The 21,587-nt window shown below is 37.2% G+C and overlaps 1 protein-coding gene and 1 long non-coding RNA gene across 4 annotated transcripts in view; one reads left to right on the top strand and one right to left on the bottom strand.

Annotated features, from left to right (window-relative positions):
- CycD (cyclin D) overlaps positions 1–2,464 on the bottom strand; it is a 36,333-nt gene extending 33,869 nt beyond the window's left edge. For both annotated transcript variants that reach the window (XM_067356531.1, XM_067356532.1), the window contains exon 1: positions 1,342–2,464. In XM_067356531.1, coding sequence (XP_067212632.1) covers positions 1,342–1,539 — 198 coding nt within the window. In that variant the 5' untranslated portion in view covers positions 1,540–2,464. The remainder of the gene's footprint in view (positions 1–1,341) is intronic.
- Positions 2,465–8,191: 5,727 nt separating this feature from the next.
- LOC105677032 (uncharacterized) lies at positions 8,192–11,273 on the top strand. Of its 2 annotated transcripts, none has more exons than XR_001101498.2 (4): positions 8,192–8,561; positions 8,795–9,187; positions 10,335–10,613; positions 10,973–11,273. It is a non-coding gene; the product is annotated as an uncharacterized lncRNA (long non-coding RNA). The 2 variants fall into 2 exon arrangements; XR_001101500.2 differs by having other exon boundaries at positions 8,355–8,561; positions 9,041–9,187.
- The last annotated feature ends 10,314 nt before the right edge of the window (positions 11,274–21,587 follow it).

Raw genomic sequence — 21,587 nt, 5'->3', positions numbered from 1 at the left:
AACAGAGTTTCAGCATCATTATACAGATTTTCCAATTAAACAAAGATAATTTACTTGGAGTGAAAGCTACGAGATGTTTCACTTTTTGATATTTAAAGAATAATTAATTCGAAAATTGATTAACTTTCAATGACGCATAATTCAAAAAGCATTGCCAGCGTAATATGACACGAGGCAAAGTCTCTTAAGACAAGGAATTTAAATAGTTTCTACAATTACACCACAAACGTGCATATATGTATATTAATTCTTGATATATACTCATCGCAGGATTCGACTGGAACGTTCAACGCGACGTAACGAGCTTTGATTATTAATTAATTTATTAAATTAAATTAAATTCGTCGCATTTATTATCGTGCGTTACATGAGAATGTCTAATTTAAGTTTTATCTACAAAAAAGAAAGACACCGCCTGAGACACGTTATATCGAGACAACCGAGATTTACATCTCGCAAACTTGACCTTCGTTCGTCCTCAGGAAATATATATTTGGAACCAAATCGATTCAATTACATTGCTTCTTAAGAGCACTGATCAGCTGCGCGTTACTTTCATTACGTTTTAAATCGACGAATAATAAATCATCACCGTCGCGCGGTCATATTTAAGAATAAGATTCGGGACGTCAACCACAACATTAGATCGAGGCCTTTAACTCTGCAGGAGACATGATTTACAATACAGTGTGTCCTTCTTCCTACATAAATATATTTGGCAACACTCTGCCTATTCATTTTTTAACAAAAATTTTCTTATAATAAAAGAAATGAAACTATTACAATAAAAAAAAGCCGCGGCGTCAGCCTGTCAGACCGCAGATTATCAGCGCAAGTTTTATTTTTAGATTTTCACATCCGTCTTGACACGCATGTAATCGGCATTTGTTAAAAATACCTAATAATGTCTCACACATTCGCCGACAATTGTGTCTGTTTTGTCAATTTTAACCGTGATTCAATTGTCTCTTTCTGCTGTTTCGTAGATTCTATTTTTAAAAGAATAAAAGAAACAGAGAGAAGGAAACAGCTGAAGCACGGTTAAAGTAATTAGATCGGATTATACATTACAGTTCACCGCTTAGGTAAGAATTGCCATTTAATATTATGCGATGAATACTAAGAGAAAAATAAAGAGAACCGGTTAAACTATGCTGGAGAATATTCAGCGCCTGTTACCAAGTCGGCTCTTTGTGGCTGTCAGAATGAAACTATTATTTGCACCGAGCTCGCCGGCGTTTCGCGGAACAATCTGATCCGGCCATACGTTCCGACGGCCGGCTGCGACGTAATAATGCTACACCCGATCGCACGACACGTGGACCGGAAACGGTCGCTCACCTCCAACATCCATTCGGCGACTATCTTGCGCATGAGCGGCGAGATGTCCCTCTGCACGCACTCGAAATAGGATGAGCTCGGTGCGTAGCGCTCCTCTGTCTGCAGGAGGTTCTGCAGGACACGATCATCGCCGAGGAGGGCAGGATCCGCGTACGCTCGGCACTCGGTTTCCGTGGTTTCGCAGCACAGAAGATCCATGATGAGATCACGAGAGTTTGGCGACGATCTCAACCTTGGTTCTTCTCACGTTCGATAGAACACCGTTCTGAAGCGTTTGCCTTGCTCTCTCGACAGATCTCCGGGCGAAATAGAGACAAAAGTAGAGAGAAAGAAAGAAAGAGAGAGAGAGAGAAAGAGCGAGAGAGAGAGAGAGAGAGAGAGAGGGAAGAACGCAGGGGCACTCAACACTTTTTCACAACGGACGAGGCAGAAACGTCTGATCACTCACCTCGCGACGACTCGCGAAACGACGGCGACTACGCACGGATATGGCGTGGTGTACGCGTATGTATGCGTGCAGAGCCAAGTCGCGATCGCGACTGCGAGAGAGGCGTGTTCGTTCGTTCGTTCGATCAGTCTCTCACACTCAGTCTACTACACATTTTCTTTGCCTTTCCGGGAAAGTATCTCTTTCTTACTCTCTCGGTCGGCGACGAATCGTGAAATATCACCCCTCCTTCTTCTTCTTTCTCGACGCTTGTTCGCCACACGTGTTATTCCGCGAACCAAAGCACAAAAAAGGTTAATAAATAATGCGTTTACGTCGACGGGACACTTGGATGATCCTAATAAATAAGCGTATAGTGTGTTTTCTGGCCGGTGCCGCTTAATCGTTGTGCGATTCGCGTTTGTCGAATCCGCGAACTAGTCCGTTCTGTTTCTTGAGAGAGTCGTGAGAGGAGAGGGAGAGAGAGGAGGCGAACGCGTTCGTTCGGCGCAGGGGTAGACAATAGTAATTGTTCGTGAGACCGACGCACGAGGAAAAACAGTTTCTTATATTTTTCGAAGAGCAGGGCTCCAAGTCGTCGGTCTGCCTGCGGTCGATTTAAATGTCCAGCAAGCTGCGAGAAGCGCGAGGGTCCCTCTCAACTGTCTCACGATCCGACACTGCCAACTTATCAGGTCAGAATGCCGGCGAGTCTGGTTGTACGGTCGTCGAAGCAACCGAGGCTTTCCCCACCAATGCGGCGCCGGATTCTCCTACTACCACGGCGCCAGCGGTCACGTGGAACTTAACCCCCACCGTGACGAGAGCGGCAGTGAAACAGCACGGTCGTGGCGCCGGTTTAGTCGGCAAACGGCGGTGCAGCGGGGAGGACGGGGGAATCGCAACGAGTAAAGCGCTTCACGCGCGTTCGACACCTAAAGATTTCGACTACACATGCCGAAAATGTAATTTTACCACGTGGCTCTATCATTCCAGCTTTTAATTGCGGTTATAGATTTGTTATTAAAAAAAGTACATTGTTTTAATTATTATGTATGCATTCGAGATGGGAAAAGAGTAGACTAGAAATGTTAGAAATGTAGACTAAAAATTGCGAAATTTTAATTATAAGATTTTTGTTAGAGTTTTGAATTCGCATTAGTGCGACAAAGAAAACCGTTGCCGTTTACGTGGTGTTTTACGAGCTGTTAATACATAACAACCTGTTGCTGACGCTTTCCTGGTGGCAAGCGAAATAATATTAAGTAGTTCAGAATGACGTTAAATCAATGTATAGATTTTAATTATTTAATTCGCTTATGTATTTTCGATAATCTTTTATCAAAGAGATAAAACTTTCTTTCTCAAAAATTTCTCTTTACGTTATAAAATTGTTCCAAATGCTCCAAAAATGATAAATATCAAATCTTATACAACTCAATTAGAAATTTGTTGAATGGTTATTTATGTCTCCTGAAGACTTAGAAGATTTTTATAGTCGATTCACGATTAACCCTTGCGCTTCTTGCATGATGCTTTCGAGCGTCGCAATAGAAATATTCGCAAAGTTACGTATTTGCTTCGTGAGAAAGTTAAATATCATATTTTTGCGTACTCTCTCGCTCGATTCTGCCGGCCTTGGGCCTCGTTTGCACGACCAGACACTGAAAGAGCGAAACAGCTCGGTCGACTTCGGTCCTATTCGCTTTCATTCGTTCATCCGAGACACCGGAGCTCTTCCACGTTGCTCCTCGCCGACGAGGCTTTCTTCTTATCCAGCTCTCGGTGAGCTCGCTTTTTGCCATCGTTTTAATATGAAAATCCAAATAATCAAGGAGAATACTTTCTAAAGATTTTTTAGGTAACGTCGTTAGAATCCTTAAATATCGATATATTTTTTTTCAAAATCAAATAAAAGTGATAGAGAGAATGAGATATTACATGACATGTATTTTTGTATTTGTAATTTATAAAGTTGATTGGTGAAGTCATATTTTTCAATTAAAAATCATGTTCTAATGATTATTTTCTAATATGAAATAATAATTGAAAAAATAAATGTATGTTTAGATAATATTATAGTTAGATAACTACGGAAGATATTTTTAGTTGAAAAAAAAAGGATTACTGTTGGGCTTTAATGATGTTTTCGTCCTCTTTTCGAAGAAATTCGCTTAACAAGCAAAATTCCTTTCTGTTCAAGTTACTAACATAGAGAAGTTTCGAGTGGTCTTTTTGAACGCTTTTGTCAGCTTTTATAAATAAAAATATAACTTGAAGACAGTAATAATTGTATAAAAAAAAATATATATATATAATTTTGATTGGTATTTCTTTTTTGAATACCTTAAGTTATTTCTTCTTGATAAAATTATCTTACATTCTTTCTTTGCAAGGTTTAGTTTTCAACCTGAAATATCTTGATGTTATCTGATAATCTGTTATCCAATGATCTTTTTGTTAACATCAAGACATTTTTAAGATAAATTTTCTATAATTAGATTTTAAAATGTTTCAACTTTGTTGCTTTCTATTTTAAAGCAATTGTAATTCCAAAATTATTACCAGTCTGTTAACTTTTATCAAAATTCATACACCTTTAGAAAAAATAGACTCCAAAATACTAAAAGTATTCGACAAAAGGAATGACGACGTCATAAATCCTTCACGTATTAACGAACTAATTAAACTTTTCTACTTTTTTTTTGTCATTGTTATGTTAGAAATTCTTTGTATGCAGGTATAACCAAGGTTTGAAAAATTTGAAGCAATCAGTTGTGGCAGGAGAAAAAGAGAGGGAGAGAGAGAAAGAGAGCGAAAAGAAGTAGAGAAAGATAGTGAGAGCACAGACCGTAGGAGCTAGAATGTCCTTGGTGCACGAAACGTCGTGTGGAGTTTCGCCTCGTTTACGCGTACTACGTTTTTACTACACAATGCGTACGCGATGATACGCACGTTGTTACGGGATTACGGTCGGTTGCGATTCCGCGACCGGATATGCCTTGTGTATAAGTTAGGGTATTACATGCGCATTTGACACGAATGCATTGTGCACACGAGACGATTGCGTTGTCACGAGACGATCGAGACGCCAATAATGACCGTAAAGTATATGAAATAAATTGAATACGAAAATATGAAATAAGTTTTTTCCATTACGTTGCCGCGAGATTAAATAAACTTTCTCTATAATAATTAATTTGAAAGGAAATTTTCATAACGAGAGTTTAATGTGATAATTTTAATTTAATTTGATATGTATTTCTTCAGCCATGCGAAAATAATGTAGGAAAGACCGCTTTTAATTTTTTGAAGTGGTCATTTTAGCTCTGTTTCATATTATTTGTTTTGTAATTAGTGTAAGTATGAAGTAATGTAATGTGACGATGAGGATGAGAATGTAGAAGATACATATGCACGCAAATATGTAAATTAAGTTTATCGGAGCAGTTTTTCCCTGTTCAGATAAATCTGCATTCCTGAATCAGTTAATCATCAGTTAATCACTTAATGTTGAGTATGCTTAAATAAAATAAAATGATGAATTACTTATGTGTCTGATTATACAGTTGTCAACAACAATCGGTTATCTTCGCAAGGAAGTAAAATTAGAAATTTTTCGGCGAGATTAAACGATTTCCAACTAGTATATTCAATATATGAATTGAAATTGGATATTGATGGAAACGTGCTGCTTTTAAAGTTCAATGAAATTCCTACGACGCTCGTACCTGTTCGAGAAGAAGTTCAAAGAGTCGAACAGGTAGGTATACTGCAACGGTAGTAGCGTAGCGATTCGTTTCGAGTTGACGATTTAAATTTTGTTTCCTTCGGGAATTGCTTTTAAAAAACCATTTATTTTACAAAGCTATCTAAAAGTTTTCCTTATCGCCAGAAATTTTATAAACCCATCATGTTTGTCGGAGAGGCCAATTTGTGACTATACGAGCGTTTAAGGAATCTAATTCCAAGTGTCCACGATTATTTTATGCATTTTTTTGCATTAATCATTTCCGACATTGAAATTAAAGACGAACACGGAGGCCCACTTTATCAAGCGACGGATGAAAACCTTGACTAATTTTCTGAATTTCCTGCGGCAATTTGATAACTTGAATGAATCAGTCAAATTGTAAATATGAATGACTTCTACAATGTTTTTTAAATATGAGGAGAGCCAGAAGAGAGCCTTTAAAAAAGCACTATTCTTATAAATTTTGAAAATAAAATATAGTAAAACAAATTTAAGACTTTGAAATGTGATCAATTACTTTGTTTTCTTTTAATAGAGAAGCAAATAATGGAAATGTTTTTATAATTGTATTATTTTCATTGTATTATGATAAATTTTAATTGTAAAATGGAAACATAATATTGCCGACTTAAATGATTCTCGCGATTAAAGTAATCTTCGCGATTATTTTCGATTTTCTTTTCTTTCGCAATATAGTTATCCGTGTATATCTGTTTTTTACTTCAATTGATGAGCCATCATTCACCCAACACGTAGTAGTAAATAACTCATTTTGTCGAAAAAAAAGTAGAATCGCCTGACTCGCTCAGACCTTCAATTACGTAATCGTTCAATTTTTCGCCATCGTATCTCGCTATCATCAACCGTCTTTACGCACCTTCATTCATTGTAAATAACTCCTCGCATCGAATCAGATTGAAATTTACGATACGCTTAAATTTTGCAACCTTGTGTTACGTTTGACTTTTGTCGTCAATAATTTTATTTCTCAAATAATATGAGTGATTTTTAGTTTTTATAATTAATTTTGTAATTATTTATCATAAAGTTTATCGAACTAAGAAATGTATGTAAATTCACGAAAACCACGTCTGTCTCCATTCTCTGTTACTTTTTATACTTTGATTTAAGAATCAAATAACAGAAAAATCACATTGATTTATGTAAAATTGTGATTTATGTAAAATTGTTCGAATTTGCATGGTTTTAGCAGACGCAATGTTCTTACAGCTTCGCTATCTATTTTGCGATGTTTTTTTCCAAGACGATTTCGCAATAAAGACGATTTCGCTTCTTACGAGACGTACATGCTAGATCACTAGACGTCTCATTCGAGATTTATGCTGCTAGAGAAATGTTTGACTCGACGAATATATTCGCCTTTGGACGGTTTAAATGACCGCGAGGCGGCCCCGCATCGGACTTTCTCGCTAGTATTTAATTTCACTAGAGCATGAATGTTCCGGACGGTGCTTACCCACCTTTTACGATACGCCTGACGAGCCCATCCTTCGCTTCTTCTTCTCCTGCTGCTTTGGCGTCGCCGTCGTCTCTTTCCTTTGAACGAGGGAAGTCTCTTCGTTCTGCCTGCATGAGTCTATACACCGTGTATGAAATCGAATTAGTAACTGTCGCCATGTTCTGAAAAATGCAAAATTGTTCATTGTTAAACACATATAAAGAGCTGCCGTGTGAAAAAGTTTAATTAAAGATGGCAAAAATCGAATCTGAAAAATCGCAGTAATTCAGATAGAAAGCTTGCATTGACAAATAGATCTTTCCTTCAATTTCTACGCAACACTATTTGACAATGTCGTCTAGCGAAGACTTTCATGTGCAAGATTGATTTCGGTCTTTCATTTTGGAAATTTTCTATCGCTGAACTCCTTCATTTATTTATCGGCGCTCGGTGTAGCATAAACGTACGATACATTTACATATACGGATGCGGGTGGATACGTCTCTCCTTCGATAAAAAATGATTATTATTACAAAAATATTTTTAGAAAATTTTAGCTAGAAACTCTTTGGAAAGATACACGTTTCCTAGAAAAGGTAACAATTTAAAGAATGAGAGGTTAAAAATATTTCCAAAATGGTAATCGGAAACAAATGTAAATGTGAGGATTTTTATTAAGTCTTAGGTATGCAAGTGATGACACAAGCTAGTCTTTTATAGAATTTACTTTAAATTTTTATTCGGAATTTAACTGCCTCGAGGATCGAAGTATCAAAAGAATTGCCTCGAGTGATCGTGCGTTTTCGCAACGGGACACCCGGTATTACTCGATAGGCTCGATAGCGTGAACACGTTCCGCGGCGATGGAAGCACGGCATCTTTCCGAGTGGCGCGCACAAATCATTGTGTTTGATGCAACATTGTGACACCTAATGACATTCGTCGCGAGAAAAAGACAGAAAGTTTGTAACGCCACGCTTAACGTGGCAGATATATGGCGGGATATGCCGATATTAAATAATTATCGTTTCTGTAATTGAAGCGATTCGCGCATATAGTTTACATTGCCTGGCACATGTCTCGATATTGATTTTACTAATAATCTGCAGTTCGCTCTCGTGTTTCTACTTCATTCATCTTATCAGAATTATTCAACTTCCCCTGAGCGATAATACACATTTTGAATGTTGAAGATTTGGCAGAACGTAAATGAATACATATATTTTCATTTGCGCAAATACTAAGTGTTGTGCACGCTACCTAATCGTATAATTCCACGCTGTGACGACGATAATGTCACAAGGATCATACTTTTTGCGGTCGACAAACGATTGAAGTTAATCTTTAAACACGACCTAAGACGATGACACTAGTCATCGCATTGATAAAATCCGCGCGAATCGGAGCGCATACGATTGCGTTTCAGTTTCTTTGAAACGAAATAATGTTGTCTATTTTCAAGTTAATGTGAGCAAAAGCATTTGTGCAAAATTCTGGCGCGGATAAAAAAAGCCTATAGTTTAGAAACAATGCGTTTCCGCAATTATAATCGTGAGGTGTGATGTTTTTTCGTCTTCAAGGTGAGTAGAATATGTTTTTGAAAGTTTAGCGGCCTATTTCAGGGACATCTTGTACATCTAGGAAAAACACTCAGTGTAAAAAAGAAGTTAATTAATAGAAATGTTTTGCTGCAGCACAATTTTGCATATTTAACTAATCTGAATATTCAATTCAATTCCACGTTAAAAGATTTACATCTCGATGTCCGTGAAATATTTTGCCGACACGCATCTACATTTCCACATTCTCTCAGGGCGATTACCAATTTGTCAATATTGGTTAGACCATATTTTTGTTGCTTGTCGATATACGCATGCAGCTGAAATACATTCCGACAGCGGAGACAGCGGACCTCCGTGCTAGTTTTTCTCTCGCGATAATGTCGCGATAAAGAAGAGAAATGAACATTGACGAGTCCTCGAAAAAGTGACGTCATTACTATCGTGTAGCCTCTGACCTCGTGTATGCTCGTTTCCATCCATTCAAGACTTATTTCCAGTGTTGTTCAGATGCAACGCCGATCGCGATGCAGTTACACATATATCAGTCACATTTTCGTGCGAGCTTACAAAACAAATATCAGCTGCAACAATCTTAGAAGAATTTATGGAGCCTGGGAAGCAGAGATCAGTGTGACGAGTCTGTTGTGAGTACTATCTATGATAAGTAAAATGCTATCGAGAAAATACATTACAAAGATTTTTTTCGTCTATGCTTCGTGATCAAAATCAATATACAAACTTTTTTCTGTATATACTATTTATCAAAATCATTTGAAAAAATCTTTCTATCCGATAAAGCTTTTTATATGCTAAGTTAATGAAAAGATAAAAAAGTGACAATAATGGTAAGACCATTTGTTTAAGAAAATTTGCGTCTTAAATGTTACAAGCTAATTGTATATTTTGTAAGATGTCAGAGATCTAGAATTATAATATTTTATCAGGATGCGCGCGTTAATTTTTTAAATAAACGCTATATTAAAATATTTTAATTGAAATTTCTTAACAATTCTTATTGCGCAAGTCGCGGCGTTCTTGCGTGTCATCGAACGCTATTCTATACATAGTAACAAGCGTTTTCACAGCTGCTAAATATAACGCATCGGTAGAAAAACTGGAGATATACGACGTTTGCATTAATAGACGAGTCGTAAAGTGTCTGTACGTGCGAGTAATTAGCAATAAATTTAAGCTTCTATGTAGATGACCATTAATTGCGGGTATGAATGAGCACCGAGGAAAGAGACGGCAGTTGAGGCACGAGCCCGGATCAATTCGGCAAATCAACGTCCCCCGACGCCCTTACTTCATTCGCCAAGATTAAGACCGCCGTCATACCGAGCGGCCGCAAAGTGAACTGCCGTTTCGGTCTAATTAGTGTTTAACTAACGAAATAATCTTCTTTTTTTTTCTAATTGACCGCCGACGCCCCTAGAAGACGCATAACGTCGCCTCAGAGTCGTGAAGTTCGGTCACGCACCAACACGGGACTTTATTCGCATTACTCGAGAACCGAAGTGCTTTATTTTGAACGATACGCATCTTTCCATATCATTTCCAACTATTTTTATACAAACGAGATTCCCGTTGACGATTGAATTACCCCGCTTTGAGTTTCATCCCAAAAATGTCGAAAATGGATTTTCACTGTAGATGTCCGTTCTTTTTTTTTCCGAAATCGCGGCGTTGCCTTTCCATTAAAGCATCTGATAAATTTAACTTATCTTCGCGCGGGATTTCTTTAATTATCGGAGATGTTCATTTAAAGATATCCACCTGTGTCTTGTGCAGGTTCGCCGTGCGGCAACCGGATAGGTGTGGTGCGGCATTATTAGTCGAGACGGAACATGGTGGAGGGATGGATGGTATGGGACAGGAATTGCTTGGAATTGGACTGTGGCGGAGACTGAGAACCCACGATCTCGGATGACGGGTCCGGACCGGGATGCTTCTTCGTCGGTTCGTTGCGCCATGGCGCTTCGCCGATTCTCCACCAATGGTGGGGCCTTATACAAGCCCCTGTGGGAAATACGATCGCGCGCTTTAATGGAATATCACGAAAATTAGCGTGTACGTACGAAACTATCCCGTCGCCTGACCTTTGACACAAGGATTGTAAAGGATAAAAAAAAGCAGGCGGAGTTGACGCCGTAAAGAAGAAAATATTACTTCAAAAAATAAATTATTTGGAGAGTAATTGAATATCAAAATCAATTTGACAAAGTTGGCAGAGAAAAAATGAGTTTATCTTAATGGAAAAATTTGTAATAATTAATTTCTTTTCGGCTAAACAATAGAATTACCTGAGCATAAAATGTCAAAAATATGAAATATGTAAATATTATATATGGATCGAAATTAAATTGTCGCTGTGAGTAAAGTATCTATAATTAATTTCTATCGGTATTCACTCGAGATATTTGTTTCAGCCAAGAATATCGAAACAGCTATATCAGGTATCACGCACCGAGGCCACCCATTCGCCGCCGATCTTTCGTACTTAATAGAGTTTGCTGAAATTATCGCCGATGAATGTTTTGCACCGGTTAACCCTTGACACAAAGGAGCAGGTAAACCTTGAGGAATGCGCATCTGGCAGAGCCAGCCAAGAATAACACTGTCTTTGCACATTCTTCGAGATACTTGCATAAACATCCGTTTAGGATACTAGAAATTGTCAAAAATTAGACCGTAAAAAATGAATACACAATAAATAAATATAAAATAAAACTTGTAGAACTATAATTTCTATAAACAACTTGCTAACTTACTTGCTTACTTATTACAGATTAATTTTCTTAATAATTCCGACGTTATTTCGCAATTATTGAGTAGCTATAACATTTAGAATTTAGAGTATAATTAATACGGTAAAAAATTTTGTATGAAATTTAATTTTTTATTTAAATTTTATTACTAACGTTAGTTTTTAAATTTAACAGCCAAAGGAAATATATTAATTTAATATTCAGCGCTTAATTTATTATGCAATATTCATAAAGCACGACACGGACAGAATTTATTATCCTGGCAGATAATGGATGAGAACCGTAAAGAGATATTCGCAAAAATTCCGCCGAATGTAGTTTTAACATCTTCTCGATATAAATTCGAATAATGTTATTCACTTAATTTTAGCGACGAGCGTGCTGATTTGCGATGGAATCGCGCGTATAATGAAAGGTAAAACGAGTCCGTGCGATAAACCGGGCAAACAGTCAATTTGAAGAGAGCGAGTTCCGTCAATTTGGTTTGCTCGATTTGTTGAAAGGATCATTGGGATATGTCCGTTAAGGGAAGAGTCGCATTCCTTTCCACGAACACAGTTGTCGGTTTTGTATTCTCGTTTCTCAGCGAGATCGAGAATGATTTATCGAGTATCATCGAGTCATCATGTTACAAAATAAATTTGATAAATTTTATTTTTATTTGTTAATTTAAAATTTACTCTTTAATTTACTTGAGATCAAAATTTATTTAAAATTTATCCTTACGCGTATTTTTCAATTAATTTTACTTGAATGATGAATAAATGCTATTTAATTCATACATGCTCACTAACTCGTTGTTGTTCATATTTAATGTTCATATGTTTCATTAAGAATATGTAAATATGTAAACAAAGATTAAATATACATATACAAAGATTGACGAATTACTTACAAGATTATACGGAAGATATTTCATTCATATTTTGTGCAGAAAATATAAATTATTTGATATTTCGTCACTGTTCTTTGTTCATTGCTACTATTGTGGGTGATATATCTTTTGTGTATCGCGCAGGTCAGAGCTGACCATGTTGACCATTCTAGAGAGTGGGTGTGCATCGAGTTTCGAAAAATCCGCCTCACGTTCGCTCTACAGCACCACGATTTATGGACGTTCCCATAACGTTAACCGCGCGTTTTACGTTCGATGAGTCTTCCTGATTGCATAAGTGACTAGAAGGTCAGTGTCGCGTCTGGGTTGAAAGCATCACAATGTGGCGCCAACCTCCCAGAACGTATTGTATAAACCGCGTCATCGTCTACGCACATAGTGCGCTTAGAAGACAAGGGGATGTTATTTTTATTTAAAACCGTTTTGCACGCGATGGCTTTGCTCGCGCTGTAAAAAAGAACTGGAAGAAGAGTGCTTGAACTCCGTCTATTCCACTGAGTTCACGTGTTACGCGATATATTGGCACTCATCTCATTGACACTCCGGGGAATTCTGTCTTCGACATATTTTTCGGCGAACAAGCGCGCCTGTTCGCTTTGCTGCTCCAATATTCTCTTTGAGTATTTATGGATAGTAGATTTATGAGGTTTAGTTTTTTAAATTAAAATTTAATATTTGTTTATTATAATCTTCATTGTAACTTCATTGTAAGTCCTTGTTATTTCATTTCACAACAGTTTGATTATTAGAAAAAAATAAAAATTATATACCGTCATTTAAATACACTTCCAAAATCATGCAGAATGGCAAGAAACTGAAGGATCAATTAACGAATCAGCTAGATTGATACGATGACTGATTCACGAGGCGTCAAAACTAATTTCCGACCGTCTCGTCTTGAAGCGCGGAACTGAACGAGGTCTAAACAGACGCCCGAGGGTGTATTCTATGGGTGCAAAAAATCGTGGAAGGACGATTTAACGGCACAGTAATGGCGAACAATGGCGCGAGCTCGATAAGACGGACTACCGTCATAGACGTCGTTGAGCCGGCAAAAGGGCGTGTTTACAGTCTATTTTGTGCTGCGCAAGTGAATTACACGAGAAAGTTAAGGTGCCGTAATAAATACCTTGGGCATTCCTTGCCCTTTTGGCTGCTCGCGTTGCTCGCCACGGCTCATCGGCTCACGCAAAAATAATAATCGGTCGCATCGGTGGCGGTCCGCGATTAGCTCTTCTTGCCACCATGTTTTTGCAGTCAGCTTGCTTGCGGCATGGTTTCAATTTCGGCGAAGAAAAATTTCGCTCGTTTTTTTGAGTTCTGATGGAAAATTAAACTGTCGTTATGTGCATAGCACTTTAATTCAAAGTTTGTCATTATTATTGTAATTACTTTATTTTCATTCCCTTTTGTTAGATATTTCGTCAGACTTAATTATTTAATTTTTTATAGTAGATATTACACTTGAAATTTCTTTATAATTTTTTCTTGAATTTTACACACATCTTTCCTATTTTATCACAAGATAAATTGCATTTTTGTCAAAATTAAAATTAAAGCATTTTCTTTAAGGCAAACGTCATTTTTGCGATAGGAATTCTCATTGTCTTCCGTGCGATCAAAAAAGCTCAGCCAACCAGCGTGCCGAGCATCATCAGATGCGCTCTTTTACGCGGCAAATCGATACTCTGTATTTGGCCAGGACTTTTCGATGATCCGGGCGGGTCTTTGGATCTTTGTCAAGGGTGGAAACTAACTGGCTTTGCGCGATTGCACGGATAATTACGCGCTTTCTTCAGCGAATACTTCTCGGCGCACGCGAATGCTCCGAAAGACCGAATCGTTGAGCCGAATACGTGCTACGAATTCGATCCGCGGATAAACGATACCTGATATTATTTGGAAGCATTCCTTATTCATACTGCATCGTGCAACAATACCATTAAATGATCTTTTGTTATGCCTGAGCTACCTACCGCAGTTTGATTTTTATTTCGCCGTTTCATTATCATCGTTTCTGCTTTCATTTGATTTCAGAACAATTTTTATTTAAATGTAAAATTTTATAAACTTACAATTAAATAATTTCAGAGTAATCTTCAAGTATTTTTATTTTTGTTACGAAAGAATAATAGATATTTTTCTTTTTTATTTAATAAAAATTTATTATTTGTCTTGCTGATAACTTTTTTGTTAATGTGCATTTTCTTGCAGATTTCAAAATTTTTGTTACTATATTTACTATATGCTTGTCACGATACATCCAACTGCCGATATCACAGCAGTCGGTCGTTGTAAATGCGTGCCAACTTACAACTTACAACAATTTACGACTTAGCACCAGCACCATAGGACCAGGTGAAATTCAGAACGATTTAAGATTTGGTGTACCTGCCATTCGAGAAGCCATTTAATAATCAGGTGTCAGGTTGAAGTAAAGGTACCTGCTTGGTATCCTTTAGGAGTACCGTTTGTGATCGTTGTTTCTTTGCTCAGGCTTCAACCTCGAACTTCCATTTCGATTTTCAACTTCAGATCATTCCCTAAACTTCATCACAGAATGCCGACGATAAAGCGTTACAATAGAATAGTCATGGCAACCATTCATCCGTTTGTTGGATTTTACTGCTGAATTTGTAGCAGAATTTCGACCGTTAACGGTCGATCTTCTGACTGGTTCCTCGTGCTTTGAGAAAAATATTCTATCGTAACAAAAGTATCTTACCTGTGTGATTCTAAGTTATTTTGTGAAAATCGGAAGGTCAAATGTTTTCATTGATAAAACGATATTTGTTCCTTACGCGCACGTTGTGTGGTCCGCGTGAATTATAAGATCGCTCTGCCAGAATCTATCAGACTATGATATAATTAGATCAATATTTATTTAATAATTATTTAAGGCATATCCGCGCGGTGAGACAAAAAGAACAAAGAATAAAAATGACATGTAAGAATTTTTTAATATTTTTAATATTTTTTGTAAAATATATCAAATGTACTTTATATCACTGATTTGTATCTTTACTGATCACTTGTAGTTTTCTTTCATTTTCAAATTAAAAATTTAAAGCTGAAAATTGTTTATCGCGTCAATAATCTGTTTAGTAATTTTAATAATTGGTAGCTTTTATTGATTAAAAGAATCATTTATGCCAACTTGTTGTAAAGTAGTAAACATTTCTGCGTATTGAGTATTTTGCAATTCTATCTTGGCGGAGATTTCTTATCGCTGCTTAAGGCAGAACCTACCGATATATCTTTAAAATGATGCGACATGCTGACATGAAGTAAAAGCACCGAAAAACGTAGCTACGTGCGTTCCGAGTAATGGTTAACGACCTTTAATTGATTTTGTGAATCGCGGTGAAAGAAACGACTCACCGCCGATCGACTGGCCGGCCAGCCGCATTTGGTACGAGATCGGAATGCCGTTTGCGAATTGAATAATCGTTTACGTATCGGCAGAATACTCTTATCTCTGCTCCGTACTTCGATTTCTACCTTTCAATTTTTTATTATTTTTAATTTACTTTTGACCACAACATTCCGATTGATTCTTCGTGGAATTCAAAGAACTTCAGAAACACCAATATAGATGTACAAGCAAGCAAATTTGTTTTGTTACAAATTTATTTTCGCGCGTTAATTAATTAGTTAAATGTTCTAATCGAATGCGATATGCATCTCAAAGTATTTTCTTTTAAAATGAAGACGTCTGTCTGCTTATTTTCTTTTCAATTTTATAGACCAGGGTTTAGTAATCCGGGGTTAAATAGTGCAACTTTGTTGCACAAGTGTCGGCGGTATCGCGTGCACGTTCGCGAGGCAGTAGTATGTAAATACTGTCTATGTAGAGAGTAAACAGTGATTTTTCTCTCTAAATCGCGAATCGAGCGATTGCGAAAGAGTGAGCCGCGGCCGTGCGCGATACGACGCTTATTAAATAGTCACACCCTTTCTAACGAATCTCGCAACTAAGTCTATCAAATACTATGCTTTTATCTGCAGCGAGGCGATAACGGCTTCCGCTACTCCGATAAAGGAATGCTCGGATACGAAGTTACATTCACGGAGAGCTTATAAAAGTAGGGGGAAAGGGGTTTCCAGATTATACATATATCGAACATATGACAGGACACCGTTTATCATGTGCGCCATCGCTCCCTCTTCGCACGACAAATATTAATACATGTTTTTATTTCTCGACTTGTGATAAAGTCGACGAGTTGAACGAAAAGTGCGATACACACTGATAAAGTATTAATTTTAGTGTCTAAATACAAAAATGTGACTATTTTAAACTATATTGATATACGAGAATAAATATTATATTGAATTAAATTATATATAAAATAATTATTTTTAAGCTTACTTTTCGTCTACAAAAATCAAAAGATAAACAAGATTAATTTATGCAAGAGTCATAAAATCAAAAATTTCACAATCTCAGAAAATTTATATATAAATTTAAAAATCATAATTTTAATAAAACTATTTTATAATAATTTTCAATAAACTTTTTATTTTAATAAAACTTTTTTTATAATGATATGCTTATTAAACTTTGCTACAATGCAAAATAATATCAATTTCGATTAAAAGTGCAAAACGTTTCGCCGATCTTGTTTTTATGTGCAACATAAATCCAAGGAACATCTAGTTTCTCCTGGAATATAATTATCGCGCTGAGCTTGTCTTATTAGTTGTGACATAACATTCGACATCGGGTCTTTGCAACTCTTATTGCATATAAATATGCACAGGCGTGTGACGAGACTGCACCACATTCGTAATGATAATGACCAGGCGCCGGCGCCAATCATCGCCTGCTATCGCGAATCATTAATCATTGTATCGTCCTCATTTCTCCCACCCTCTCATATGTTTTTTTCTTTTTCTTTTTTCGTTGACTCGCCATCGTATGGATACCATCCAGTCGCGCGTCTGTCCTTGCATTCACCGATTAATATTTTTTTCAAATTGTAATTTACTCTATTGCGCAAGAGATTCTTCATGTCCACTTGTAACAAATTATCTAACATATACATGTGCATTTGGTTATTTTTTCGTGAAAGTCAATTTTAAGTAAAATTATTAATTTCCATTCTAAAAGCTTCGAGCTGACAAACAAACAAAACTTGTTTTTTGATAGAACAAATGTATTGTCACAAAAATGGCAACTATTTTGAATTATTTATACTAATCTAATACCTTTAATTATAATTTTTTATACACGGGAGATTTGAAAAGTTCTTAGAATAAAGTACAAATAGAATCAATATCAGATTTTAAAGAATCGCCCGATTGAAGGTTTCTAAAATCACTAAGATTGTAGTCATCTCAGATAAACGTGCATTTTATATCCTAACTGATAAATTGTCTGTAAAAAGGCTTTCTGCAAGTTGTGAGTGCCGCGTTTGCTAATGAAAAAGTAATGCACGTTCTTATACAAGTTTTTAATGGAAAAACCCAACGGACTGAAGTACGATTTGTTGTCACATCCATTTTATTCACCTGAATTAGCTTCATCTAACTTTGATCTATTCCCACGAATAAAAAAGATTCTTTCTAGAAAGAGATTTTTAGATAAAGAAATAAAGGAAGTAGTTGATATTTTGCCCTGACAAATCGGTATTTTGAAATAGTATAATAGTTTCAAGCATCATTGATACAAGTGCATTGATGTTAAAAGAGATTATATTGAAAATGAAAATTTGTAAAGAACACGAACAATTTTTCCATTTCATTCTGAGAATTTTTAAATAATCCTTGTATGTATTTTAATCATTATAATAATATCATGTTGATAAACATTATTTTTTAATTTTTATTATTAAATATAATATTTTAAGAGACTTTTATCATAAAATGCATTTTTATGTGCTTAGCTACTCTTTCAAAAATAGTTTTATTCTGCCATCGGGTAGAAAATATTTCATAGATAAATAGAAATGCGTATTTGATGCCCTGGCACGGTATTTGTATTTCACATTCTTCGTGGCGCGCTCACAGTACGACGAATTTTTCATGCATAGCGCGTCTCACACGTTAACGACGGATCTACATATGTACGTTTCTTCCGTTCAAGCGAACAACCCAAAAATCAGCGGCTTATCTTCTATCTGGATGCTTCCCTTATCCTTTAAGAGAAATCTCTAGACGTGGTCGCGCGTAAACACCGCACGCGATCAGAGCGTGCGAAATCGTCTAGCATCTCAAATAAAAAATGACACATTAGATAAGATACTATCTACACGAAACAAGCTTGCCGAACTGCTCATAAATTTCATACGAAAATTATTTTGTCAAAAAGATATTTACTTTCTAGTAAGTTTCATGTATCTTTTAGTTGAAGCGAGTTTTCATTTTCACTTATATTTTGCAGGGCAATCTCTGAAAAGGAGTCAATTACTCACCCGGATAGAGTTAAATCCCAGCTGTCGCAGCGAGGACAAGCGGATAAGGATAAAAGCCCGGGCTGCCGGCAATATTGGCAATTCGGCGGGTGATACCACCGAAGATTTTCCACGGGAGATAACATCCTCCCACGATATATATAGCTCGCCCCACATTAAAGTCAAACAGCAATCTCGCGCTCGCTCGATAGCGCGAGAGCAAACAACGCGCGCGTGTATTTCGTGCCCGCATGAATTTAACCGCGCAGACTCCTTCTGCCGTGACGTTTCCTATTTACTACGCGGCACAAATGAAAGTGGGTGGGAGAGGAGAGACGGACGAGAGAAACGAAGAAGAGAAAGAGAGCGAAAATCAACAGGGAAAAAACGAGAGGGACTCGAAACGGACGGGCGGCCGATCGCTCGTTGTTGATGCGGGCAGGTTAAAAGGGCCTCGGGACTAGCCCAACTCTAGAAGACGGCGGCGTATTGCTCCGTGGGTGCCATTGGGTCGCACGAAGGGGCAATGTGGAAACGATTCAACCTATCCTAACGTAGCTCAGCCGTGGTCCACGGTCACTGGAGTACTTCACGAGAGAATGAAAGAGAGAGAGAGAGAGAGCGACCTGACCGCGCCTTCCCAGAATCCATTCACGCACAGAGGAACACGCACAACTTGCCCGCAGTAGAGAGGATAATCTTAGATCGGCCGACCGTGCTTTATCTCGCCTGCCGTCTTCCTCCTATTCCGCCTGTCGCGCTTGACGGATTGGATTTGAACGCCGGTCTCGTCCGAATGTAGAAATGATTGACTAATTAATTCGCCCGAAAGGCGCGAGGCGTTACTGACAGTCTCGAAATGAGTCTTTCGCGGTAACTTTTGTAGTCGACATTTTGGATTTTGATAGTCTTCATGTTCAGTAAATATATTTGTGAAAATCGCATTTTGGCTTCGTGAATCGGCGCCATCCGCCTTGACGTATAAAATTGAAGGAACACTTCTCTCCCCTCTTAATTAATTTCATATTCAAAATGTTCAAGAAGAAGTGAATAATGCCGAGTTAATCAGGCAATGTGTAAAAATCGTTAATTATTGTCCCGGCAAAGGTGAGCCCATAAAATTCGTGACAAATTAAATGTCCGCCTAGCACTGTCACATACAATTCCGGGCGCAGCCTGGGACTTTTTTTCCCGTTTCGGAAAATAGGTATACATCTTCACTTCCCATGCAGGATCTCGCCAGGAATTCCTTTGCCGGGACGCGGTCACATTAGAGGGAAGCAGCCCCCTGGTTTAATCTAACTAGATTTAAGGCCCAGTATACGCGCGGGGTTAGTTCCAAACCTATCCCAATCGGGCCATTCTTAGTCGCCGGTTCTCCATCTCCAAAGTCCAGCTTTACAAAGCCTGTTTCAAAGCCTGACCGTTCTCGCTACCAAGAGAAACGCGCCTACCACACTGGGATTCTAGCATAACATTACATCACATATTACCCGCCTAGCTTTAAATCAGCCGTTGAAACTCGCACAATCTCAATGGGTCCTACTTTCGACGCCGTAGATACAGGGAAATGTACTTTAGCTCGCTAATAGCAAAATGAGATCTTACAAATTTCTAACACTTTAGAACTCTCTTTAAAACTATAAATTTTATGCTTATATCTCTCAACAACATTAAATTCTAATAAAATATAATCTTTCTTATATGCAGTTTTTAATTTTTAAAGACTAAGTTTGTTAAGAGCTTCCTTGAAATGTAACGAAAGCTGCACAAATTTCAGAGCTTGATAAATGAGATCTCGAGCTTCATTATTTGTTTGGAAATGAATGTGAAATGAAGGAATCAGGTGCCTAAAGATATAAATGGTACATATCGGATGTTCCTCAGAGTGTCTGGATCATGGTGGTCTCTCGACGTATCTCGAGTGGCCCGCGTAAAAAGTCAAAATATTTAAAGGATCAGCGCTCATTCGAAAACACATGTTAGTCACGTAGACTTTTTTTATATCCGCTCTTCGCAACTACAATTCTACATCCTGGAACATGTGCTGACGATTATATATAAATTAAAGCACACTGCAATACATGTACTTCAGCAGTCTACAATTTTAATCTCTCGCTGATTAACACGACGTGACGTTTATATCGGTCTACGGAGGGAAACGTTAACCATACGTGTTATCTACCGCAAAAGCGTACAGATAATTAAACGATAAGAATCAGTGAATGACCTACGAACAGGAATTTCAGCATAAAGTTCCGATGGGAAATAAATTTTACTTTATATTAATATTATTAAGTATTTTTTGATACTGTATGTGATATTATCATTTGTATATTAAAATAAATTATATGTTATTGTAATAATTGCTGAGAAATTTTACAGATATATCGGTAATTATTATATTAAATTAATAACGTCATATTATGTACAGCTTTGTGTGCTACATTGCTTTATGCAAATGAAATAATCAAATGCAAACTGGCGTAATATAACGCACGAGTTTTGTGAATGAAGCCAGCTGCGGTCTACGTGACCGCTATCGATATATACATAGCCGGTTATTTAGGCTTTGAATACCATAAGCACGCATTGTTACCGCCGCTAACGAGAATCATGTGGCACAGGAACGGGCAAAGTATACAGCGGAATCGTTATCAAATATGCAGGCCGAACGTGCAACATATGTGTGCTATTAAATTTCCCTTAAATTTCTCCCTCAATAATTATAAATTTTATTCTCCTGTTAAATGTGTGTTGGCAATTCAGAATGTAGGTCAAAAGTGGTTTAGATTTTTTATCTTTTATGCCCATTTCCACCATATAATATATATAAATAATTATATAATTATATAATTCTATAATTCTGGGTATAATTCTGATAATAATTCTTAGAACTAGAAAAAGATGAAGAGTAAGTTGAACCGAGATTAAAGTTAATCTACGTTGGTGGAACCGGGCATTAGAGATTTAATTCTTAAAAAGG

This window comes from Linepithema humile, chromosome 6, assembly GCF_040581485.1.
Source record: "Linepithema humile isolate Giens D197 chromosome 6, Lhum_UNIL_v1.0, whole genome shotgun sequence".
Classification (NCBI taxonomy): Eukaryota; Metazoa; Arthropoda; class Insecta; order Hymenoptera; family Formicidae; genus Linepithema; species Linepithema humile.
This window is presented reverse-complemented; position numbering and strand designations above follow the sequence as displayed.